Source organism: Nanorana parkeri, unplaced genomic scaffold (genome assembly GCF_000935625.1).
Source record: "Nanorana parkeri isolate BGI_ZX_2015 unplaced genomic scaffold, ASM93562v1 scaffold497, whole genome shotgun sequence".
NCBI lineage: Eukaryota > Metazoa > Chordata > Amphibia > Anura > Dicroglossidae > Nanorana > Nanorana parkeri.
Genome location: NW_017306765.1, coordinates 822,687 through 850,261, shown reverse-complemented (window position 1 = coordinate 850,261; position 27,575 = coordinate 822,687). Strand labels below are relative to the sequence as shown.

At 42.4% G+C, this 27,575-nt stretch overlaps 1 protein-coding gene across 3 annotated transcripts in view; it reads right to left on the bottom strand.

Moving 5' to 3' along the window:
- MLLT6 (MLLT6, PHD finger domain containing) overlaps window positions 1–27,575 on the bottom strand; it is a 94,968-nt gene that overhangs the window by 31,393 nt on the left and 36,000 nt on the right. For 2 of the 3 annotated variants that reach the window (XM_018561061.1, XM_018561062.1), the window contains exons 6-12: window positions 19,331–19,439; window positions 14,562–14,663; window positions 14,393–14,488; window positions 11,609–11,738; window positions 10,453–10,896; window positions 10,054–10,202; window positions 6,208–6,313 (exon numbers count right to left, since the gene is read on the bottom strand). In XM_018561061.1, coding sequence (XP_018416563.1) covers window positions 6,208–6,313; window positions 10,054–10,202; window positions 10,453–10,896; window positions 11,609–11,738; window positions 14,393–14,488; window positions 14,562–14,663; window positions 19,331–19,439 — 1,136 coding nt within the window. The remainder of the gene's footprint in view (window positions 1–6,207; window positions 6,314–10,053; window positions 10,203–10,452; window positions 10,897–11,608; window positions 11,739–14,392; window positions 14,489–14,561; window positions 14,664–19,330; window positions 19,440–27,575) is intronic. The other variant, XM_018561063.1, reaches the window with a different exon arrangement.

The window sequence follows — 27,575 nt, the reverse complement described above, 5'->3', positions numbered from 1 at the left end:
CCGTCACAGGAGGTAGAGCGGGTGGTGTGGGGGAGAAGTGAGCTGTCAAAGGAGACCAAACTTTCCGCCCGCGCCACCGGCTCAGCCTCCCATGACAGGGAGTCAAGATGGAGAGGGTTACAAGCAGTCAGCGATCAGCTGATCGCTGACTACTTGTAAATAGTTGAGGACGTATTATGTTTACTGTGTCCCCAACTATGAATGAACATGAAGTGCTCTGCATCTCATCCTGTTCATTCATGATTGTGGACATAGTACGGTGTTTTGCATAAAAATGCAGACATGCTGCATCTTTACGCAAGGTGCACCAATGCACATGTATGGTGTGGAAAAGGGCACATAGAAAATTATTATTTTCAATGTGTCATTGCGTGGATCAACATAGCTCAACAGACAAAGTCTAAATGGGTTCTTGCAGGTGTAACATAGTGAACTAACCCAGACACTGTCATACAATGTGACTGACAGTGCATGCCATAAAGTTACTGCATACGGGCATTGCCAGTGGCTTAATGCTGACTAGTTCGCTTTCTTGTGACTGGCATGCTGCCAATATTTGCCCAAAAAGACACAAATATAGAGGTAGGTGGGTCCCAGAGCATACCAAAAAGGTACTTCAGTGTGCTGCAAAACCCGTGCCCAAAATACTCCACCTCAGCCTGACAGACTGGCATCCATCGTAAGCACCTTCCAAGCAATCAGGAGAAAGGATTTTGCTATCTCCTGTTTAGATATCCACCATGCCAGAGCAAGCTTTGCTTTGCTGGACAGTTGGATAGGGAGATCCAGTTTTTCCCACGCAGCCAGAATGCTGAGCTGCAGTGGCCTGCAATGAAATGGAGTATAGGGAACTGTCTCCAATGAGGCTACAAACCTCATGCAGATGGACAGGCAGCTCTTGGACCATAAGGACTGAGCATGAGAACAGAGAGACAGAAGTTTCTCTGGGAGAAGAAATACACTGGACAGGCCAAAGGGAAAAGCAACTGAAAATGATGGGTGTCCACAGCAAAATGCAAGTAGTGATGGTGGCTGGAAAAATGGGGATGCATACATATGCCTCCATTCAGGCCAGGAAATCGCCCTGAGTGAAAAGTGGTGGTAACAGAGCAGGTAGATTACATATGGAACTCATTGACCTGCAAAAACCTGTGGAGAATTTTTGAAGATTCAGAATAAGGCACACCCCACCCTTGGCCTTGGGGATAGTGAACAAGTTTCAAAAAAGACCTCCTGGAATTGTTCTGCCTGAAAAAGGAGCTGACCTGAAGCAGAAAAGAGCTCCATCTGCCTTAGAGCAGACCTTGACCAATTTGCTAACAGCAGTCGAGGAGGAGACAGGGAGTGAAACTTCAGTTTGTAACCTTTGGTCACGACACTTTGAACCTAGTTGTCAGAAATGTCCTGTGCCTATTTTTGAATGGTATCTCTTCAAGTCTTTAATCCAATTATATGCGACACTGGTTTAGCCTTTCTGGATGTCATTTTATCAATGCATGCTCAGAAACTATACACTTCAGTCTACACCAAACCCAGAGTTAGGAACACGATTCTGCATTACAGCAGTTAACATCCTAAACATCTCCTTGACAGTTTGCCCATTTTACAGTTTCTACAAGATATATGAGTCTGCTCAAATCAAGACGCATGTCAACAACAGGTTGACATTATGTACCAGAAGTTCTTATAGAGAGGCTATCCCTCAAGGGTCATTGGCAAAGCATTGACTCACGTATTTGAAAGAGATGATAAAAAGGCATATGACAAAACTAATGAGAGAATTCCATTCATACAGACATTTAATGATGCATCACAAACAATACACAAGTCTACCCTGAGAAATATAAATATTCTTCAAGCCAATAAGAACACAAGGTAGGACGGCACCGTTACAGGTGTATTGTCGGAACAAAACACAGAGGGATTACCTGGTCCAGGCTGATCCGAGAAACAAATACATGAAAACTGCATATAAGATATCACATAAAACAAGCTGCTACAATACCTTAATCACAGGAAAGTATTTCCTACAAGCTCAGTGAAGCTGGCCCCCCTATAATCGGCACAAATAAAAACTCCAGTGTGTTTCTTTAGTGATACGTTTGTGCTGTAAAAAAATAACACTTGTGCTGATTTTATATTTAGGATAATAGCAATTGTTTTTTTACCCAGCCCCCCAACAACAGCAAAAAGACATGAAAGTGGGCTGGTTGGTTAGTGCCACGTTTGTGCCATTTAAATCTCCATCCTATCTCCTTTCATTTTCGAGTTATTAATCATTTATTAATGGCCATCAAAGGTCCATCCGCCCCCCACAACAGCCAAAAGACATGCAACCAGGCCTACTGGTTAGTGCCATGTTTGTGCTGGTTTGTGCCATAACAATTAACATTTGTGCCGATTTTATTTTTACGATAATAGCAATTCTTTTTTTTTTTAAAGATGATGACATCACCCAGCCCCCTACAGCAGAAAAAATACATTAAACTGGGCTGGCTGGTTAGTGCTGGTTTGCGCTGCTAACATTTTTATTTGTGCTGTTATGGTTTTTTATGGTTAATAACAGTTTTTTTTTTGCTGAAACCCCACACACTTTGTACCCCATTTTGTTAAATCTGAAAAAAATACAATTTGTCAGCATTATGCTTGGGCATAAACATTTTAGCAGCACAAACCAGCACAAAATCCAGCACTAACCAGCCAGTCCAGTTTCATGTCTTTTTGCTGTTGTAGGGGGGCTGGGTGAGGTCATCATCTTAAAAAAACCCAATTGCTATTATCGTAAAAATAAAATGAGCACAAATGTTAACAGTTAACAGTAGGCCTGGTTGCATGTCTTTTGGCTGTTGTGGGGGGCTGGGTGACCTTTAATAAATAGTTGCTAACTCAAAAAGGAAAGGAGATAGAATGGAGATTTAAATAGCACAAACGTGGCACTAACTAACCAGCCCAATTTCTTGTCTTTTTGCTGTTATAGGGGGGCCGGGTGATGTCATCATCTTAAAAAACAATTGCTATTATCTTAAAAATAAAAGCAGCACAAATGTTAATTTTTACAGCACAAACGTAGCACTAACTAACCAGCCCAATTTCTTGTCTTTTTGCTGTTATAGGGGGGCCGGGTGATGTCATCATCTTAAAAAACAATTGCTATTATCTTAAAAATAAAAGCAGCACAAATGTTAATTTTTACAGCACAAACGTAGCACTAACTAACCAGCCCAATTTCTTGTCTTTTTGCTGTTATAGGGGGGCCGGGTGATGTCATCATCTTAAAAAACAATTGCTATTATCTTAAAAATAAAAGCAGCACAAATGTTAATTTTTACAGCACAAACGTAGCACTAAAGAAACACACTGGAGTTTTTATTTGTGCAGACTGAAGGGGGACCAGCTTTGCTGATCTTTTCCTACATCCTCACAGAGGCAAAAGATACAATATTAGAAGACACTTCGACTGCAACACTGAATATTGTGCTAATATATACTTAAATGCCCATGTGCCCTTGTTTATTTAGGAAAGACCATTGGTCGTTTCAAAAGATGCTTCCAGAAGCATCAACCTAATATTAGAACCAGTATTAGCAAATTAGCTAACGGCGAGGAGGTGGACAAAGATAAACCAGTGGCCATTCACTTCGCTGAACACAAACACAAAATACATGAATTGAGAGGCATGGTCATTGACCATGCACAGGCATACACTAGGTGGGGGGGCAATAGAGAAAAACGACTTTTGCATAGAGACGCATATTGGATATATACTCTCGATACTGTCTCGCCCAGGAGTCTAAACATTAATTATCTCTTACCTGCTTCCTAACGGACAGTAACACCTTTCATGTACTTACCTAGCCTGTCCCATGGATGTCAAAAGCCTTGATGTAGAATTATGACATTTTTTTTCCCCCATGGGGCAGCCTGGGGTTGTAAGTAATGTTTTTACCCAAGGTGACAGGATACACAGTCATTCTAACGCTCTCCCACCCGCCCCCAATTAGGATGTCCTGATAATGATTGGTCTGTCATTGAAGACCTAACACTAATTTATCTTATTATAGGATGTTTCATACGTATGAATCACAATATCTTATATCTGGGCAGATATCATTTTATGGATGTTGCCCTTTTGTATGCTATCGGGTCTGGACTATCATTTTGGTTGTCTCACATATACATATTACACCAGCATATCATGTGATTGAGTCAAGTATGAATTGGGTGGACCCTAACCCAGAGATACGCATTATAGCATGTTTACGACTAACATACTGTATGTCCACCCATATGTTTTCCTACATAACATAAAATCTACGATAGGTGGGCACATGCGTACTGGTCCTTTAGAGATTGCTGCTTTGGCTGAAAATGCTTTCATTTTTAATATTTACTAGGAGAAGCAACCAGGACACAAACACACAGGACATCCGACACAATATTTGTCATGTTCATGCTTTATTTACAATGATGTGCACCTTTTAATGGATTTTCTCTGATCCACAGTAATTTGGTTGGGTGCATTATACCACCCTGACAGTTGTTATGAAGTTCAGGGCCTCGGTAAGAGTTGTCCGTAGAAAGGGTTGCTGCGCATGTGCTGGTCTGGGGTGCTAATGCACATGCGCCCGCTGGATTCTCTGGGGATATGGTTAGTGCATGCATTGAGGGGTGGCACGATCAGCAACGCAAACCCAGTGCTGAGAGCGCAACCCATCCCACACCTCTGACTGAGGCTGGAGGATCATATAAGGATCAATACAGAAAAAATATTCAGGTATTATTTTTATCCATTTATATGTATTAAACCTTTGTAACCCCTTATCATAAGAACAGTTTTGATTTAAAGTTAATATTAAATTTGAGATGGCGGAAATATGACATCATAATTACATCAGAAGTGGGATGGAGAAGTTTTTGTATTGGTTTGCTGGTGTAACACTGATGTATATATGTAGAACAGTATGCACATATGGTTATCATTTTGTTTGCCTGATGAAGGAACAAAGATGGTTCCAAAACAGAGCTTTTCACTGCGATATGACCTTCCAACGTCAATAAAGATGGATTGGAAGAGCGAATACTGGAGTGCCAATGACTTCTTTATCTTCTACCCTGCATTTTGAAGTCTCAAAGAGGTCAGCCATTTTCCCCATTAAATCAGCCATACCAGCAGTAAACAACTTTCGAAACAATAAACCAGGAGGAGAGGGGGTTCTAGAGGGTTTAGAAGACCCTGATGCAAGAAGGGAAGAAGATAGGGAGCAAAGCATGGGACTGGCAGAGATAGGGTCCCCAGTAGGGGAAGAACCCTCACCAGAAACGTTGTCAGGTTCTGTGGAACCCCCCCACCCAGGCATCTCTACCTCTATGATTAGCTATGTGTGCCCCCAAAAACTCACGACCTGTGGATAAGAAGGTTGCCCTGTGTACAGACACATGCGGGTAGAAGGTGACCCAGGCATAGGGGTGGTGCAGCGTTCTCCCTTGAAACAGACGAAAGGCCAGTATCCACACACACGCCTGCCCTACAGAAATAAATCTTAAATATAAATCAGCCTCCTTTATTTTGCTCACACAGTTACTTGTGAGTGTCTAGGATCAGTGATCAAGGTTTGTAGAAAGAATATCAAACATGGAATTTGTGTGCTAGGAGTGTGTGTACTGCACAGTGAGGGGTCTCTGGCAGTGAAACAATGTGTAGATACCAAGAGAGAAAATTGGGGTTTAATGAGGTGTCATAGTCATTGCACAAGTAAAATCAAAAACAGGATTTATTTAGCATACTCATACATAAATTAGATAAAAACTTATTTCATCAAAAACATAGGTTCCCCCATATTGTCCTTTCTCTCTTGATATTTATGCATTTTTAAAGGGGGAGAGGTGTCTTCAGATTGCGTATATCGAGGCAATTTAATCTGTTGCTATCTATGGAAAAAATGTGTGCTGGGGAAAGAAATCATTGAAAAAAACTATTTGTGTGCTGGAGATGGGATTTTGTTAAGGAAAGATCAGTCTGTGTGATGAAGCTGAGATGCCAATGCTAAAGCATGCTTGTTCAGCTAAATGCAAGACTAGGAGGCAGATTCCCTGAGAAAATATCTAAGTGAAAGGGGAACCTACGCATTATATTACATAGGAGATAGGATAGGCTAAATTACAGTTTAGCAACAACATTTCTGCTGTGGAAATTAAGTATATAGTTACCTGTCCTATTGCTTTCAGTTTGGCTCAGGAGTGGAGGCATGGATAGAGGACTTCCAAAAATGTGAGATGACGGGATGCTAAATGTGGAGCCAGGCAATGAAAAGACCTATATAAGATACAGACCGAGGGAAAAAAAACAAACTTGAAAATCACTGTCATAAAAAGGCAACTCAAGTGATCTGCACAAAACTATTTGCATGAGAATTTAAACAGGCTTCCCATGCAAAGACATACCAATACTAATAGACTTCAGAGATAAGCTGATAATTGAAGTAAACGTTTCAATATCATAATGGTACCAAATAGACGCGAACGAGCACATATAGACGATCGGCGGGCTATGGAGCCGCTGATAGCCTATATGTGAAACACCCGGTAACGGGTGTGTGCAATGGTCGGGTCTTTTCTGCCCGTGCGTGCCCATTAGGGGGCACGCGCGAGCAGAAATAAAATGCCGTCTGGCGACGGCAACCCGCCAATGCAGCAGTGCCGTCCGTCCGTTATTTTACTACGGGCAGACGGCAAGTGGTTAAAGCAAAAAAATAAAACATAGCATTAACTGCTGCCCTTTAAACAGTTCCCAACGTTAGGACGTTCAATGCCGTCCTGGAAAGCGTTGGCTTTAAAGACGTTAGGAAGGCATGGAACGTCCTAACTTCTAAGCCCCCCGTTATACTTACCCGCCTGGATCCCATGTGGGGACTTGCCTGGCATCACAGGCAATCTGCAATTTGAGTCACACGATCGCAGTGACAAGCAGTCACTGCGATCAGTGATATATTGTGACAGCCAACGATTCAAATCATTGGCTGTCAGCACTGCCTCTGCGTCTCTCTCTCTCCTCAGCGTGATCTGAGGCAAGATAAGTAGTTTAGTGCTACAAAGTGTCCCAGTGCTACAAAGTGTCCCAAAAGTCATTTAAAAAAAACTAAACTTTAAAAAAAATACCTTCATTTCTGATCGCAGTTTTATAACAATAGTACTGTTCAGAATTGTTGTGGGGTTTTTTTTCTTCTTTTTTTCCTTAATTGTACCAATTTTAAATAATGTTAGTTTTAAAAAATTAACCCCTTCAGTGCTGATTAGTTTTAGAACTGTGATTACTCTGACCAGTACAGTAATACTGTTCAGCAATTTTTGGGGTGTGATTTCTACTGTGTTTAAAATTTTACTCTTTTTAAGTTTTTTACCCGTTCACCTAGTTTCTGATCACAGTATTTTGTCCAAACTGTTTTTTGACCCGTTGCTTTTTGGAACCTATCTGCAAAGTTAGGCTAGGCTGCCATACTGTCTTAAAGGCGACCTAGACCCAGTAAATCAATGTTTCAAATTTCCATATTTTGAAATGGGTATGCAATATATTTGGCCCTGTAACTTTCCACAAAAACTATATACCCAGTAAATGGGGGTACCGTTTTATTTGTTAGACATTGCTAATTACAAATATCAGAGCTTTATTGCAATAAGACATGTAAAGGTCTTATGAAATATCCTGTGAAAATGGAATTTATGTGTGTGAAAAGCACAGATAAAAGCATAAGCGTCTAAGGGTGGCCAGCATTTGTGATAAAGTGGCTACACAAAACAATTCAAAATACCCCATTTAGAATACTCTGGGTTGTCTACATTTAAAAATGGTATGTTATTATAAAAAAATGTTCTTTCCTAGGCTGCCATACTGTCTCAAAGGCGACCTAGGCCTGGAAATGCAATGTGCTAAAATTCCGTGTATAATGACTGAAATGGGCAAGCCCCATAATTGTATCAGTATTATGATATTCCCAATAAAATGTGTGTGCATGTTTGGAAAGAAGGAAAATGTCTTCATTTCTCATAATTGGCTAGATTTTATTCATATAGAATTACAGTTAATTTATAAATATTTGATGTCAAACGAATGCCTTATTTGTCCTCTAAAAAACAATATATAATAAGTGTGGGTGCACTTGATGTGAAAGAGGTAAATTATGGTTGGACATATAGCTTAAATTTTATGTTTTGTTTATGTTCAGAACTTGGACAATTGCCTCCATCCTTAAGGGGTTAACAACCTCACATTATGATAAACATTAAAAAAAAGAAAATTTAGCGGTAATTTTCTGAAATTGTATAGAAAGAAACCGATGTTATCAATAACAGTTTTATAGAAAAACAAAATGTGTTTCTATGTACAGTTTGTAATTAGATATGATCATTGGTACTTTGGGGTGACCAGATTTGCCTTTATTCATATTTGCATTCTGTGCTTCATTGCTCAGTGTATGTCAATTACTGTGTTTGGATTGACATGCATTATGCTATGGAGCCTCATCACTTCAAAGATGTTGACTAACTGCCTATTCAACAGAGAAATGTATATACTGTATGTAATAATGAAAATATGGCACAGCAACCATCTATAAAAGTGTGGAAGCCATACCAAATATTATTTACTGACAAGCCTTACGATGTAAACCGGTTTAGCTTTAAACAGTTTGTACAGTCAAAACTGATTATTTTAGTTTTTCCAGATGCAGATTACATTTTCATCTATAATAAAAAGGACTCTGGTGGTGAGGTCTGTGCATTTAAATGATCAAGTCTGCACATCCACTGTGGCAATTGCGAATGGGGGGGTCTTACGTTCCTCCTGGATATTGAATTTATATCAAGGAGAATGCAACGGAGTGGGAACACACCTATTTTAGCAACTAGTATGAGGCTCAAGGCAGATTGAAAATAGAGTCTAGGACTATGATGAAAAGACTACACAAAAGAAGCTCCTAATAAATATAAGAAGTCCACAGTGAACCATTGGTTCCACCTAAAACTGACATTTAATTTTGGGGTGGGTTTACATTTTAATTAAATCATTAATATGCTGCATGCATATGTAAAATTGATGTGTTTTAGGAAGCACAGTAGTTGGAATTAATATGAATTAGTTTCTCACAGGCTGAACGAAAAAATATGACAGCTTCCTTCATCCACACTAACAGTGTGAATGAACGAATCTCCCACTGTGTTCTTTGTATTAGCGCCGCTGTTAGAATACACGAACAGTGCTTGGAGCTGAATGGCTGCAAGCATTGTTCGGCCGATGATTTTCCAGCCTACAGCCTCAAAAATGTGCTCCGTGTGTAATCAACTTTATTGCCCTCCCTCCCCCATGTAATGGAGAGTAATAGATGAAGAGCTGTTGTTTTAAATTAAGAGAGCAGTCTGGCTGACAGCCATGACTCCCTTGATCAATACAGTGGAGTCAGTAAACATAGACACACTAAGGATAAGGTGTGTTATTTGCAAGATTACCCGGTAAAAGTAAGAAGAAAAAAAAAATATATAGCCACCACATCTAGTTTCTGGTAAGGCCTGATTAAGGCAGCCTGGCATTACTGTCTGCAAGAATCACTCTTTCATTATCAAATGAACATACACTCAAACAAAAATAAAGAAAGAAAAAGACACACTCCACCATGTTCATGCGACTGTGGGACATACAATATTGACTTTTGCTATGTTTGTGTAGGCATCTTCCTCTTAGCAAACAAAATACATGTTACTGTTTCAATTAAGCAAATAATTGCACATGGGATAGCTTGTGTGACCTCATCTTTAATAAACACATACGCTACCTAGACTGAAAAGACTGCAACAATAATAAGGTTATTTGAAAACTAACGTAGAGTGCTATCTATTTGTAAAGTGCAGAAACCAGATCAGAATCCAGGTTACTGAAGTGGCATGGAGAAAACAAAATAGAGATAAGAGTTTGAGTATGCCAATGTTTGGTGCACTTTTCACACAGAGATTACACTCTTACGAAATGCATTGGAACTAGTGTCCTTTATCACACTAATTTCGGACCTGTGTGGTGGAGGCTGTGGAAGAAGGGGTTATGGAGCAAGCTCTGCTGTATGGAGGAAGGGAGGTCTGGTGAGATAAGATGCTGGAAGGGATTGGGGTGCTGCACGCCGTCCTTACAGAGATGGGGTCCTTATTACTGGTGTAGATACCTGAAATGAGAAGGTCACACAATACCAGTACATAAAAGAAAGATGTGAAAAAACAACAAAACCACATTGGCCTAATGTCCCCACTATGAACAAGAACACATAAACTAAATCTAAAGCACAGGTTGTGTACAAAAATGAGTCACTCACTCACAGAAGACCTTATGTTTTCACCATCAGACTGCTCTAAAAAGGGCCAAGTGGATGGAAAAAAACATAGATATACACCCAAGCATATGTATTATTACTTTACCTGAGGATAGCAGGGACGACTCCATGCTGACACTGTGAAGAGCAGATTGGTGTGTGTAATGCCGTGGAGGAAGAGGCAAACTGGAAGAGGACATGCTATGTGGTGGGTTATTCTTGCTCCCCCGGGGTCTTCCAGGACCATGTCTACTTTTCTGGCTGCCCTTGCGTTTCTTTTCCCGTGGGGGCTCAGTACCATCTCTGCTCCACTTCTGCTGTCTAGCTTCCCCAGAGGAGGTGTCCCATGGTCGGGCATGTGTTAAGGATTCACTAGAGAAGCGCATGATGGAACCAAAGCTGGAGAATGTGAGTTCTGGAGGAGATGATGGTGTTGGCCTGGAGGATCTCCCTGCGTCATCATCATCCTCTTCTTCATCATCCTCCTCTTCCTCCTCCTGTTCTTCCAACTTGGGGAAAGTGACCAAATCAGGAGGAGAGGAAACACTACCTGCAGTGGGAGATGTAGTGAGAGAAGACTACTTCTACCCACAGCAAGTGAAGGTCGAGTATTTACAAATGTCTGAAACAGTCAGTGCACCAAATCTGATATTTCGGATGCTGATGAGGTTATCACCCACTGTTTTCTCTTATCTCTTGGGAACTCCAGAAAGGAAATTTCCCTGCTAGAGTTCTGAAATATAAGAAGCTGGTGGGTGTCAGTTTTGGGGAACTGACACTGCAAATACATCTTTTTAAGCATTCATACTGAAAACTTTCATATCAAATTAGAAAAGTACACAATATGTGACCAATACATGTAAAGCTTACAGTTGAGCAATGCATGGGTTAACTTCCAAGCAATATCATTCATCAGTGTTGGAAGTGCTCACAAAGAGATTCCAACAAAGTAAAAAATATTGGACCAGTCAGCAATGTCTCTTTTTTTCCCCACAGAAAAAGGGAATTATGCTTTCACAGCATGTGTGCCACATACAGACATCTATCAAATCAGGGAGACACATTGCAGTGGGTCCAGGTAGTGTGCCGTTGAAACAGTAATTAACTTAAATGCACACTTCAAAGTGGAAATACAACAGAAAAAAGAGTGACAACTTCAGGTAGCTTGTTATTGCAACTACACAGCTATACAAGTCATGTATTTTGGGGCTTTTATAACAATCACTAACATATATAACCAAGAAACATTTGTTGTAAAATACCTGTAGAGGATGCACCACTGGCTCCAGAAGCATTTTTTCCACTTCCTATTTTGCGACCTCTGTGTTCATATGGTTTCTTGCCTTTTAACTCTGACCTTGTGACCTCTGGACTGTCTGCGCTGATTTCATGCTGCATGGAACCAGATCACTATTTAAAACATATCCAGTCATGACTGGGCTTAGGCAAACATATGAATACTCAATCTTAAATGTAGATTAAAGTGGTTTTGTATACATTTTGTTAATTATGGTAATAAAACATTTTAATTTTTTTTTTACTTTTATTGTCAAGCAGGCATGAAAAATTGCTAGGATGCACCGATACCGATACTAGTATCAATATCGGTGCCGATTCCGAGTATTTGGGCAAGTACTCGTACTCGCCCAAATGCTCCGCTGCCTAGCACGAGTATTCCAGTATCAGGAAACCGGACAGCGCGTCATTACACGCTGCCCGGTTTCGCGATCGACCGGAAGCTGGCCTCGTAAGGTAAGGTTACCTTACCTTAGTATGTGTAGCCTGTCATCCCCCGGGGCCTCTCCAGCGAGAATGCGGCCTTCGTCCGGTACCCAGCCCGAGCCGTCCATTAAGGAAGCCGGGTGCCGTCTAATGACGCGACGCCCTGCTTTCTGATTGGCAGGGAAGCTGGCTTCATGCTCCCTCGTCATCTCATGACAAGGGAGCATGGAGCCGGACTCCCGGCCAATCAGAAAGCAGGGTGTTGCGTTATTACACGGCGCCCGGCTTCCTGATTGGCCGGCTAGACGGCTCCGGCTGGGTACCGGACGAAGGCCGCGTTTGCGCTGGAGAGGCCACGGGGGATGATAGGCTGCACATACTAAGGTAAGAGGGGACTTTTTTGTTAATCGGGAAGCCGGGTGGCAAATCTTTACACGCTGCCCGGCTAATCAGGAAGCCAGGTGGCAAGTCATTACACGCCACCTGGCTTCCTGAATGGGACTTCCGTTACTCGGTAATTGGTATCGGCGAGTACCGGAAAAAAATTATCGGTACTCGTACTCGGCACCAAAATACCGGTATCGGTGCATCCCTAATTATGATATAGGCATCTTCCTGGCAAGCAGGTGGCGCGTTAAGCTACTTTTTACAGGCTGTTCTCTGTTTCCTTTGCTTTTGTTTGCAGAGCTCAGTAGCTCAAGCTCGGCATGTAAATGAATCAGAAAACTGACTAATCCTTTTACTGAACTGATCTGTCAGAGATCTTTTTTATACATTCTTTATTTATGCTTTAGTTAAGACACACTAGCCCAGAGTCCAGGGCGTTACTAAGTCCTGAGTCCAGTGCGTTACTAAGTCCAGAGTCTAGTGCGTTACTAAGTCCAGAGTCCAGTGTGGCACTAAGTCCAGAGTCCAGTGCGTTACTAAGTCCAGAGCGTTACTAAGTCCTGAGTGCAGTGCGTTACCAGAACCCTTTGTTCATTAGGTCCGCCACTGAATGAGAATACACACGCACATATATTTTATACTGGTCGCCGAGAGGTTAATACAAACACACACACACACCAGTCAAGACCAGGTGCTAGGGAATTTTGCCATTGAGCTATTAATGCACATGCATTGCTAATGGGAAAAATTACTAGTGAGCTCCATGTACTGGAAGGGTAATTTCAATGCTAGCATAAATGTAATGAAGCAAGGTATGTGTGCCAGGGGCAAGAGGGAAAAACAAATGTGCGTGCTGAGAGTGGAATCTCACTGGAAAGACATGCTCTGTCCAGGAAGAGGGTCATATTTCCCAGGAAGAAAAACTGACAATCCAACTTTAACACTATATAGGAAAAATTTAAAACCAATCAATAGGCTAAGAAAACCCAAAACCAAATGAAAAAATTACCCTATGCCTGTACCTGATTTACAGACAGACCAGCAACAACAGAACTGCAGTGCACTGCATTTAAAAAAAAAATGTAAAGGAAAGACGACAAGACAATGTTTAGGTGGACACATTTTCAGACACCCTGCTCTCTCAGCACCTTCCTTTCAATAGTATCCTGTCCCATACAATGCCTCCTCCCAAACCCAAGCACTGAAAATGTTGCAGAGCCAGTAGTCTGAAAACATCAACAAATGCCCCCTACCCTGTTGTCTACAGGTAGAGGCAGGCCTTCATGCTGAGAAAAGCTTTTTAGAGGGTCTGGCATTTCAGTTCTGAAGCTTGAACCTTGACCATTGGAAGGACCTAAGCACCTCCTGAGGGTTTTAAATTCCATTGGGTAGGGTATTCACAAACAGGTCTGCCATGTATTCCTTGCTCAGATGCCCCTTCTCTTTTTGCGGAGGGCTATTTGCAAATCTTTGATAAATGCATATACTGTAGATCAGCGGTTATTAAAGTGGGAAGAGACACAAATCAGATTTTCTCTCTACTAATCCCATGAAAAAACAGTAAAGAGGACACTAAACCATCAAATGGCAATTATTGCACACAATATACTTGCAGAAATAACGTAACGATTATTTTAATTGTATTTAGCAAAATAGTACATCTACTTTATTATCCATGTTCAAAAGATTGTATGTATTGTAAGGAGTTGTATGAAATATTTCAGCCCTGTCACCCCTTTAGATGTTTCTTTTCTGTGCAATCTACCAAGAGTTGTAATAAACCTTACTAACTTCAAAACATGAGCAAAACAGGGTAGACATTAGGAGACCTTTTATGATTCCAATAATGCTGATGCATTATTGAACATGTAGCTTGGAAGAAGGGAAGTGAAATGGGAAACAGGGGTTTCACACACACACAGAAAGAAAAGTTATACCTTCTCCACAGAGATGGGCAGTAGGGGTGGGGCAGTTATGTGCCCTGGTGAATCACGGTGCTTCCTATGGCGAACACGCTCCCGGTCCTTATGACTCTAGGAAAGTAATAAAGAATAGGAAAAAGGTGTATCTAAAAAAATAACCAAACTTGTAGAAAGACATACATACCTTTTTCTGCCGCTCTTTGTAATAGAGGGTTTTTTCCATTGAAGGGGAATCTGACCGGCTGCAGCGCCCAGGTATGATGGGACAAGGGAGTCGGGAGACTTTCTAAAAGGGGAGAAAAAAAGGCAATCACATTTTTTACAATAAGTTACTAAAAAGCTGCTGTCAAAAAAGCAGGAGGGTGTTGTCATGCTGTACAAAAAAAAACCCAAAAGAAAATGCAAACTCTACAAATGTACTTTGGTGAGAAGATTATTAAAACTGAACTCCAGGCAGCCAGCTAATTATGGAGTTGAAATACATATAGGGAAACCTTTCAACTTGTTAAAGGATTTGTGATTCTGTGTAGCCAAGTCTACAATCCAGGTGTCCTTGTCAGACAGCACAGCCAAGCCTCAACCTCCACTGCAGCAACAGTACAGCTTGGCCAGAATACTATTGAAAATACAGCCCAGAGCACTAGTGGGAGAAGAGAGATCTGCTATCTCCTCCTATCAACGCTGTAGAGCCAGACTGGCTGCTAGTCCTGGCGTACCCTTTACCCAACTGTATGCTGTTGTAAAAGGGATTAGAGAAGGCTTATATTAAATACAGCTACTTACACATGCTGAACTCAAAAACAGGATTTTTTGTACTCACCATAAAATTATTTTCTCTGCGTTCACTGGAGGACACAGCTATGCTTTAGATAATCACCAACTGGGAATATCGCCACCTGCAGGAGTAGAACATTAGGTGCAAATAAAAAACAAAAGACAGCCCAGGGGGCGGCCCCTGCAGGTGGCCAAAACACCATCCACAGCTGTGAACAACTGGGTTAAATGGCATAGCGGTGTAACTAACAAAAATTAAAGTATTTACCCATACAGACAGCAGCAAGCCAGAGGTTTAGGTGTATTGTCTTCCAAAAAACAGAGGAATGGATTTCATGGTAAGTACAACAAATCCTATTTTTCTCCTTTGTTCACTGGAGGACACAAATATGATTTAGATAATCACCAACTGGGACATCCCAAAGCAATGCCACAATGGGACAGACAGAAAACAGAATGGAAAACTAGCCTAACCGTCTTAAGAGAAAAAGGATACAGGTCAGTCAAACTAACCTGCAAAACTTTGCACCCAAAACTAGCATCGGCTGATGCTGCCACATCCACCTTGGCGAGTCTATGAACTGACGATCAAATGGTCGCCTTACAAACCTGCAAAATTGATACCTGATGGCGGAAAGCCCAGGATACACATACCATCCTTCTAGAGTACATTATAACCGTAAAGTGGTCCTCAGTGCTTGATAGCTTATGCACGGACAATGGCCTGCTGGATCCAGCATGAAATAGTAGCAGTCGATGCTGCAAGGCCCTTATGTGGGCCTTCTACATCCAAGGACAAGGAAAGCTGGAGAAGGCACTCAAATACGCCCTAATTGCCCCGACTTCAGCTGCAATGGCTAAGGACACAGCCACAAAAGCACAATGAGGGGAATTTATCAAAACTGGAGCAGACAAAAACTGGAACATCCTCCGAAGCGCTTGACTACCATCTCCTAGACGTTGAATGTCACCCCCCTCGCAATGCTTGTGAGACTGCCTGCTTGATGAAAGAGTGAACATTCCTGGCCTCTGTGTCCTTGTCCTGCGCCACCTCTTTAAGACAGCATTTGCAGAGCAGCTTTTTTGGCAACGCTTTAGGGCCACATGACCAGTAAACTCTCTCAGATGATGCCTCACGTGATGGACCCTGTCGGGAAGACCTCTCCTGAAGACTGGAATGTACTCCGCTTTTAGGGGACTCGTGAGAACGATGATGTCTGTTAGATTTGTGCCTTCGGGAGGATCGCTTGCTGGAGCAATAGCAGGATTCTTCTGGTCCTGCCGCATCATCGGACAATAACGCAGGGTCTCGTTGCGGGCTCTTTCCCTTGGAGGAGTATCAATATACCCATTTAGACAGGCTCCCTTTTTTCTTTAGGAGGTCACATCAACACATACCTCCCCAACTGCTTCGGTGACTTTCCTGGTAGGCGCATAACGAGATGACAGCTTATAAGACAATAGAAGCACTAGAGAAAAGAATCGCATTTAGCAAGGAATATCCACTTGTGCATAAACCCTACAGGCACACTTCTAAGGCACAACATAAACTCCAACAAGCACGGAGATCTAGCGGAGCCAGTGACCATAAGAGGGAAGGCAGAAAAACTCCTACCTGTAGAGCAGACAAGCCAGAAATCAATCGCCGTGAGGATGCAATCGCTGTGCACCGGAATTTCCTCGGCTCATTTAAATCTCCCGGCTGCCCGTTGCTAGGTGACTGGAACACAGCTCCGTTCGCCTCCTCACTCTGTCCTGCCCCTCCCTCCCGGCCAGCCCGCAGACACAGCCAAGCGACAGGGAGTGACTTCAGACGCCGGAGGCGGAGCCAAACAACATGCGGCCACACAAGCCGCCATGAACCCTGCAGGCACACAGCACCAGCCGCCCTAAGAAATCCAGGAGCCCACCAGAGACATAAAGGGGCCCATTGTGCCCCTCAGAGTCTTCCTAGCACCACAGGCACCCTTCATAAGGCAGCTTTACTGCCAGACAGGAGGCCATGGGAGAGGCTAAACCTGGACAGGCCAATAATCCAGCCATTTAGCCAGACAATACTTCCAGCCATTTAGACCGGAGCGAGGACAGAAAAGGAACACGATGCATGGGGCAGGTAACACCTTTATTCTCTATGCGGGTGGTCCGATGGAGGGGTCACCAGGGTTGAGCTGACCTGTTGTAGGCTGACATGAGGAGGGAGCCAGGAAACTAGATTTAGGAGCTTCTTGCAAGGATGCTCTGCAGACCAGCATTCCATCCAGAGGACCCATCTCATGTGGACAGGCAGGAGACCCATCCTGGAGATATGTTAGTGGGTATCTGTCAGGCCATCAACACATTGGCGTAAGGCCAGGGGAATGAGCTGTAGCCTTTTAAGAGTGGTGGAGTCCGTCAAGAGGGGCCTAGGGTCCCTAGTTATAGATTTTGTCACACAGATACGGTCTGACACACCACGGTGGCAACAGCAGGTTGCATAGTAGGGCCTGCAAGTGCAAAAAAGGCTTCTAACCTATTTCCCACGTGGTCCTTGAAAACAGGGACTGTTTAGGTCTTGCTCACACAAGAGATAGCAGGGTCTACCACAGGGACAGTACAATTTAAACACGGGTAAAAAGCGTATTGCTAAACAAATTGCTTAGGAGGAGTAAACAATTTTTCAGGGTAATCTCAATCACCATATAACACTGGCTGTAAAAGTAAGCATACAAGGTTGGCAGGTTTAGGCAGTTTTAACCACTTCATGACTGAGGCCTTTTTTTTTTCCATTTTTTGCACCCATGTTATATTCCACATTTTAGGCCTAAAAATTACTGAAAACATTATATATTTTCTGAAAGCCAATACCCTATAGAATAAAATGTTGGCAGTTGCAAATTTCGCAAACACAATAAAATATATATTTTTTAAATAAAATATAAAAGATGAGGTTACAACGAGTAAATATACCCAACATGCCCAGGTTAAAAATTGTGTGCGTCAGTGAAACGGCGACAAACGTCAGTACCCCAAAAAGTCCATACACAACGATTTAAAAGCCCCCACAGGTCATCAGTTTAGAGATACCCAAAAATACTGGCTCTAGAATTATTGTTCTCACTCCGGTATGCGCGGCGATACCCAACATGTGTAGCGCGTTCGTCGTTTTAATACGTAGGCGCACCCGACGCATGTTTACGCAGCGACGCAAAAAAAATGTTTGATTATTATTTTTACATTTATTTTATTTAATGTTAATTATAAAAACTGTTTTTTTTCCCTTTACTTTAATTGCTATCACATAGAGGGGCTTACAAGACCCCCCATGTGATAGCAGATGGTGGTGACAGGTACTCTTTAAAGATGATGCTGAGGGTCCAAAAGACCCCCAGTGTCACCTTTACACTCCAAATAAGCTATTGAAGTGCAAATAAGCTATTGAAGCGATCTGGCGACAGCGGAGTCGCCAGAATCGCTTCTATTGTAAAGCCGATAGTCGGCTTTACAAGTTTGGACAGAGTCTGTTTAAACAGCCCCGATGCTGGCGAAGTACACTGTACTTCGTCAGTCACAAAGGGGTTAGGAGAGATGTCAGGAGATAGGTTCTCTTCCTGGGCTGAGTCCATGGAACTGGAAGTAGCCCATTCTTCTTTGTCTTCTTTGTCTTTTTCTTCAGGGAGTGCAAAAGCAGACAGAGGAAGGTCAGATAGGGGACTGAAGAAGCGGGGACCCGCTTGTGCCCCCTTGCAGTCTGAGAAATCCAATAGGTCAGACATTTTATTGCAATGAACTGAGGAGGTAGTAATGGGTAAAAGGACCAAAGCAGAAACCACTGGGGGGAAGTGGTTTCGATTAGCGATTATCTAAAACATAGTTGTGTCCAATGAACGAAAGAGGAAATGCATTTATAATTTTTCAAAGTCTACATACTGTAACTGCATTCATTGTTATTTTTTTCCAATCTGCCTGGAGTTCAGCTTTAACTTGTTTAAAACTCCAACACTTCAATTTCTAGTGCAAACTTTGATTTTATAAGATCACCAAGAAGAAATTACCAGAAAAGCATATATTGTGTGTTTTAATGGGCATAAAATAGCATACAAATACTGAAATCAGTGATTCTGGAGGACAGGTGAGGGAGGTGTTCGGCACAAAATATTACAAAACCACACAAACCTTATAAGGAGAAACAAAGTAAGGTACCTGTGGATCTCTCACCATCTTGTTGAAGTGGTACTTGCAGTAGCCAATGTACTTAACATTGTCAACCTCTTGAGCCTCCTCCTCACACAGCAGACCAGCCATTTGAGCACTAAGGTGGAAAGGAACAATCATACACAATATAATTTATAAAAGCTGGAGAGGAGAGGTGTTTTTGTTGGTCATAACGGTCAAATTGCCTTCTTTTGTCAATATTCTAGTGTAAATGTAAAACTAAAAGCTAACTTTCTAGTATCTAGTTTCATGTCATAAAAACAAAATCTTTTCCGCAAATTTTTATATCTGCATGCTAGGATTAGCATGTATGTTGTACAGTACTGTACTGAAGCTGATGTAGCTCTGAACAAACATAGGGTAATGTTCATTACCTGCTTGAACATGTTTATTTCACAAGCTGATAAATAGTTGAAATCCAAGAAAAACCTGCCTCATTATATTACTTTGCAGAAGGTATAGATAAAAGCTGCTGGATACACACCTACTTGATTTATATGAATTATCTTTGGTTTTATTATGATTCACCATTTCAGCTCTCACACATATACCGAGGGACTGGTACGGTAATGACTGCGGTAATGACTTAACGAAGTGTGTATTGGTTACAGCGTAACTCTTAGAAGATCAAACTAGTAACATCAATTCCATCTCAATAAAAACACTCATGTAGCAATGTGAACAAATGAACTGAAACACTCAATAAGGAGTATAAACAAAGTTCCAAAGTTATTACATCTAATACTCGATGTTATAAATTTCTGTGCATAAACCCCAACAGATGATTCCCCTCCTCATGTGGAAAAAAAACCCTGTGGTAATGCACTCACCGGAATTTGTGACTACAAACAGCGCTCTGTGAATTGTTATATTGGATTAAACTTTTGAATAGGACAATTTTCCTATTTTCCTTTATTCATATACTTTGTTTAATGATTGTGCTTGTCTCTCATGCCTAATAGTTTATTCCGAATCACATGAAAACTAAAAGAAATGTTTACCTAAAAAAAGGCTCCACATGTAACAAATTCAGCCAGGGATATGCAAATTCAGCCAGGGGTATGCAAATGTATGCACGTGTGTGTGTGTGTGTAATACTAGGCATTGCAAAAGAACGGTGTGTCCTGTTTTGGTTTTGGGCCCGAGGTATGTTAAGGACAAAAGGAACTTTTCTAAATGGAGGGAGCAGAAGACTTTGCTACCAGAGTCTTGGACTTCGTCTTCTAAGGCAAGAAGGTCTCTAATCGACCACATGTTGCACAGCTAGGCTCTTAAGGGAAAAAAACATCTTGTCAGTGTGGTGCTTGAAAATAGGCACATCTTCTACAGGGACTGTAAGGATCTTGTTCAAACAGCCCAGTTCTTCATATAGCCATCCTCAATAGGACTTTGCTAGGCAAACTGTTTAGGGGGAGAAAACAACCTCTCAGGGTGATCCCAGTCACCATACAACACAGGCTGTAAAGAGTGAGTGAAATAAAGTTTTTAGCAGATTTAGGACTCGTGACCTTCGGAAGGGTCATTGCAGGCAGTTCTAACTGCAAACAAGTGTGAACTGCGTCCAAAAGGACAGAAACAGTGTCCTTTAGCATAGGTGAAATGTCAGGAGACATGTCCTTTTCATGAGAGGACTCCTGAAAACAGTTAATTTTTCTCCCTCTTCTTCAAGTAGTGTGAATGCAGGAGGAGGAGGTCTCTAAGGGCCTGCAGCCCATACAGCCAGATGAATCAAAGAGATCAGCCATTTTCCCTATAAAATCCACCATGATGGGGGTGAACTTTTCTCCCCATATCCCCCCCCCCCCAAAAAAAAACAACAACATTTATTAAGCAAATACAATAAACATTACAGAATAAGGCACACATAACACTAATAGACACAGTACATATACAGCTATAGTAGTGACTCAGTATGGATCTCTACTGTATAGAGATCTGTAGCATAGTAACATTTGTAACAAATCATGTCTCAATAAACCTAAGAGAGTGTAAAAATCGGCAAAAGAAAAAACAGTGAAGTCAAGTAGCAAAGCAACTAACTAAAAAAAAACAAAAACAAAAAACGACATTTAGCTTAACTCAATTGCCTGCTGTCAATTTGCAATCCCATAGGGACCAGAGGAGAAGGATCATCGGGAACAACATCAAGACTAATAGATTTGTCAAAGGTTTTTAAGAGCGTCAAGGAATCCACACTTTATCGTAATGGGCTGGTTAACCTCTGTGTGCATAGACCAGATTTTTTAATAAGGTAGTACATAATTTAGAAGCCTCTTGCAATGATACAAACAGGGGCAGGTAAAAGACACCCAACGAAGAACAATCACTTAAAGGGCTTAATAATTTGTGGAGGGTGGGAATTTGTGGAGGGGTGTGAACTTCGCAGGAGACAAGGGTAAGTATTTCAAAATACCCAATACATATGCCTCAGGGACAAGAGGGACAGACAGATCACATGAGGTTATGCAGGATTGCTGCTAAGCCAGATAGGCTAACATGTAGCCTTTGCAAAAGCGTTTGACATAGTTTCCGCGGATGTCAACTGGTTAAAGACCGTATTCAGAGAGTGGTGATCAATGATTCATACTCTGAATGGTCTTTTAGTGGTGTGCCCCAAGGTTCAGTGCTGGGTCCCTTATTGTTTAATCTATTTATAAATGTCATAGAGTTGGGGATTAAAAGTACTATTTATGTGTTTGCAGATGACACCATGTTATGTAGTGGAATACAGTCCTTACAGGATGTCTCCAACCTACAAGCAGATCTGAATGCACTGTGTGATTGGGCATCTATTTGGCAAATTAGGTTTAATGTTGTAATGTTGATAAATGTAAAGTTATACACTTGGGGACTAAAAACATGCATGTGCCATACACTTTAGGGGGAGTATGTGTGTAGGAGTCAATGATGGAGAAAGATCTGGGTGTTCTGGTAGACCATAGACTGAATAATAGCATGCAATGTCAAGCTGTAGTTTCTAAAGCAAGCAAAATACTTTCTTGTATTAAAAGGGGTATAGATTCAAGAGATAGAGACATCATCCTGCCACTGTACAAAGCATTAGTAAGACCTCATCTGGAATATGCAGTTCGGTTTTGGGCACCAATTCACAAAAAGGATGTTGTGGAACTGGAGAAAGTACAGCGAAGGGCGACTAAACTCATAAGAGGCACAGAGGATATTGAGTTCTTATATGTATATTAAGCATCAGAGATTGTTGATCCAGGGAATATCCGATTGCCTTTTGGGATCAGGAAGGAATTTTTTCCCCCGTTGGAGCAAGTTGAACAATGCTTTAAAAAGGGTTGTTTTGCCTTCCTCTGGATCAACAGTGGGTAATTGTGGGTATAGCGTTCAGTTTAAGCTTCTTTTTTTTCCATATCTCTATAGGTTGAACTCGATGGACATGTGTCTTTTTTCAACCTGACTAACTATGTAACTATGTAGCTGGATCTGCCCCTTTGCTCAACAAGTGACTGTTTGGAGAAGAAGTTTACTGCGGGTGCGTTCTTTACATAATAACTCAGGTTGTCTATGGGACTCCCACCAATGTGACCTGTTAAAAGCAGAGGGATCAGATATATAAATTGGCTCAGCCTGGCACACTTAATATGTCAAAATCACAAATTTTATTGCGGGGTTGATTATTAATTTGAGAAACCGTAGAAAGTAGAACACCTTTGAAGAACCTCTTAAAGGCCTCTCAGACTACAAAAGCATCCGCGAGTTAGCATTGAGAAAAAAGAAATAACGACCACTGGGGGGTACAGATTCAAATCCTCTGGAAATAGGCAGAACCAAAAAGTATTAAATTTCCAAAATGAAAAGGGAGGCAATTGGCCCTAGTCTATAGATAGTAAGAGAGAACTGTGGTCAGAAGCCAATCAAGGGAGGAAAACTGCATTAGTAACTATAGGGAGGAGGCTAGGAAAGGCTAATGCCAGGTCAGTCCTTGTGTTGCGATATCTCTTAGTGGACTTTTTCAGACACGCATAGATTTGCAATAGAGACGGAGGTTTTGTTTGTTTGTTGATAGAGAGCTGGGTTCACACAATGGAAGGTGCCATCTAAACAGACCAAACTGGTTTTTCACAATGGTGTGGCTTGTCCTGTATTGTTTCCCCCCATTATTCGTATCACAATGGGATGGTGATATGGGTCATTTTTGCGTAAACAGTCACACCTAGCCTGGTCAAGACTCAAATCAAATCAGGACTACTGATGGCAATTTATGATACAACACTGCCACCTAGAGGTGGGACTGTGAAATGCATGGTATTTCATTTTCCTAAAAGCGAAAGGGGCGGCGCTTCCAAGTGTGAGGCCCATTTCCCTCAATAAAAAGCCAGTAGGTGAAAGGTTCGAGCACTTCACAAGACGAGGGCTTCACAGGAGGGGGACAGTACGAGGCTTCACAAGACGAGAGGACTTGCTTCAAGACCAGGACATCACTCTAAGACAAAGGATTTAGCAGAGACTGCAACGAGAATCCATTTTCCTAGGCCAAGAAGTCCTGTTCATCACGGAATTTGTGGAGCCTGCAGCCGGAGCTAAGTACATTTTTCAGTGTTTCCCCTCATAGAAATCATACATGTACTAGAAGATAATGTAGTGGGTGCATGTGAATGTTTGTAGCAGCTTGTCTTGTTTATGTATTTGTTTTTTTCCTGTAACTAAGTTTGTACACGCAGCATTTTCGCGAAGTAAAGTACTTTTAAATGCTACTGTGTCAGTTTCCTTGAAGCTTTACTTCAAGAACAGACATCAAATAGAAATTAAAGTTTTGCCAAGCTTTACAGCTGGGCTCATCCTTGGGATAAGCTTGACATCTCTGGGATTTGTAGTCCAGAGCATTACATTTGGGGGCTCGGTCCGGGATTACAGTGCACTCAACGAAACAGACTTGTCTTTAGGTTTTGTACTAAATCAAGTTTTGGGGCTTGTTGGCCAGGATTTGTACTAAACCCAGTTGTAACAGTTCTGTAGTGTTTTCTGCTTGTGCTAGGGAAAATGCTGCGTAAATTGTTTAGGAAAAGCAAGGCTGTAGATGTTTCTGGTGTCCAGGAGGGGGCGTGCAACCTGCCTGCCTGGGCCAGCAAGGCTGCAGATGTTTCTGTTGTACAATGGGGGCGTGCAACCTGCCTGCTTGGGCCAGAGATAGCCTTTTGCCAAGGAATTAGCTAAGTATTCATCTCCTTTTAGTAAGTCATGGAGTGGTACAATTTCAGATGATTTAGCAAATTTTAGCTTTGAGAAATTCTGTTTCAACAAAGCAGAGAAGAAGGCAGTGTCCTTACTTGGCTGGTACTTCCTTAATGCCCTCTCTACTGAAACAGAAAGAAGGGAGAAAGCCGAGGCAGAGGTTAAGGCATTAAAAGACCTCCTAGCAGTTGTCTTGGTGTGTGTACGTTCAACTGCTAGTCGGGCCGATGATTTGGAAGAGCGGTGTGCAGCCCTCATGACCAAATCAATTAATGACTTAAGGAAAAAGAAAGGCCGTAGACCTGTTAGCAAAGCCAGGGTGCGTGCCATTGTCACATCCCATAATTGGGATCGTGAGGATGCGCTCTCCTCAGGTGATAGTGAGGATGAGGAGATTGCATTTGATATTACTGATGATGTTGATCACTCAGTGGGAAAGAAAAGGTGTGTCAGACCCCTTATTACTAAGCATAGGAAGAGACAGCATGATAGAGAAGATTTTGCTGATGGGGAGGTGCATTACCGCAACCCCAGAGATGTTGAAATTGAAGAATTAAGGGAGTTTACACAAACTGAACTCCAAGAACTGGCAAAACAATACAAGCAGAGGTCCGGGGAACCCCTATTAAGTGGGCTCCTACGTTTGTGGGATAATGGGGCGGACAGTGTTCTTTTGTCAGGCAAGGAAGCAGTGGCTATGGGAGTGTTACCCCATGATCCACAATTGCGCCAGGCCATGCGTAAGGCCCGAGAGTTTACTGTGAATTTTTAATTGTTAGACCTTGTGAGAGATGGGTTAGTCCAGTATATTAGTAGATACTGGAGCTGAAGTTACACTTTTACATGGTAATCCCTCCCATCACAAAAGGAGAAGTGATTTATGTAGAAGGTTTGGGAGGGCAGACCACACCCGCAAATTAGGACACGGGTGAAACTGGCTATTGCAAAGGGGCTGGGATTTTGGACAAATGTTTTAGTGTCAGAATTGCCTGAAAATATTCTTGGTATGGATGTACTTCAAGGTCAGTCAATCCAGACTGAACGCGGTACATTCATATTAGGGCATCCACACAAAGCGTATCTGGTAAGGGCGGTGAAGGCTGTGGTCAGAGGTCATGCAAAATGGACCCCTGTCTACATTCCTCCACCAGAGAAGCCAATCTGTCTTAAGCAGTACAGGCTGCCAGGAGGCCACAAAGAAATTGGGGAGACTATTCAAGAACTGTTGAGAGTAGGGATCCTTAGACCTGCTGTAAGTTCTTTCTAAGCTCCGGTGTTTCCAGTAAAGAAACCGGATGGGACTTATCGAATGACTGTGGATTACAGAGGTCTAAACAGAGAGGCACCTCCAGCATCCTGTACCTGATTTGATCTCCATCACAGAGAAAATTGCCAAAGAGGCAGGAGAATATCATGCTGTGATAGATTTGGCTAATGCTTTCTTTTCAATCCCAATAGACCCGAAGTGTCAAGACCAGTTTGCCTTTGTGTGGGACGGCCGCCAGTACACCTTCACCGTGCTTCCTCAAGGATACCTTCATTCACCAACGATATGCCATGGACTGATTGCTCGAGATTTGAGCACCCTGATTCTGAAAGTTGCTATGTTTCACTACATCGATGACATCATGATCTCCGGAACCAAAGAGGATGTAACTGAAGCACTGCACCTGTTGATACACCACCTGGAGAACAGAGGATGGGCTATAAATAGAGAGAAAGTTCAGGGACCTGCTACAGAGGTGAAATTCTTGGGAATGATGTGGACTGGGCCACAGAGGAAAATTCCAGAAACAGTTGTGCAAACTATTCAGGGATTGTCGCCTCCTACTAACAGAAAGGAAGCCCAGAAATGAATTGGAGTCGTGGGATTCTGGAGATCGTTCATCCCACATCTTGGACTGATATTGAGGCCCATATACAATGTGACAAGGAAAAAGACTGAGTTTTCATGGGGTTCCGAGCAGCGGACCGCATTCCTTGCTGCTAAAGAAGCCATCTTACAGCACCAGGGACTGGGACCCGTGAGACCAGGCATACCATTTCAGCTGGATGTAGTGGAGCAGGATGGTACCATATCTTGGAGTTTGTGGCAGCCAAATGAGAAGAAAGGACAGCGGGCTGTACCCATTGGATTTTGGTCCAAACAGCTGACAGGGGCACAGAGGAGCTAGAGTTCTTTGGAAAAGTACCTGTTTGGAGCCTGCACAGCACTCCATCATGTAGAAACCATTACAGAAAAGGAGCCAGTCACCATCCATACTGCATTGCCCATAGCAGGATGGGTGAGAGATAATGGACTGACCACTAGGGTAACTGTAGCTCAGAACCAGACTTTGATGAAATGGAAGTGGTACCTTCAGGAGAGGGGTGGTATTGCAGCAGGAGATGTCAGAGACATTTCACAGCAACTGGCAGGGCTTGTCACATTCACTAGCACCCAGCCAGAAGAAGAAATTCCTGTGCTCCAGCAATCTCCCATTCACGAGGCTCCGCCTTTTGAGTCTCTGTCAGAAGAAGATAAAGAGTCAGCATGGTTCACTGACGGTTCTGCCATAGTAACTTCCTCTGGGCGACAGTGGACAGCAGCATCCTATAATCCAAGTACCGACACAGTCCTACAAGAGACTGGAATTGGAGGATCCAGCCAGTATGCAGAATTGAAAGCTATAGTAATGACGCTACAGGAGGATTCCTCTTCCCATGTCACAATCTACACTGACAGCTGGGCGGTCTTTAAAGGAATGACAACTTGGATGCCCACGTGGAGGACCAATGACTGGTTAATTCATGGAAAGGCAGTGTGGGGAGGCAAAGACGTCTGGGACTATATCTGGAAAGAAGCCCACTCACGTACAATAAAAGTGGGGCATGTAGATGCACATATGCCCCTAGTTCCAGACTTCGAGAACTACAATAGAGTGGCAGATGAGATCGCCAAAGTGACTGCAGTTGTGCCAATTGATCCAGTCTTGATGAACTTGGCCAACTGGGCCCACAAGCAATCGGGACATTTGGGGCAGAAAGCTAC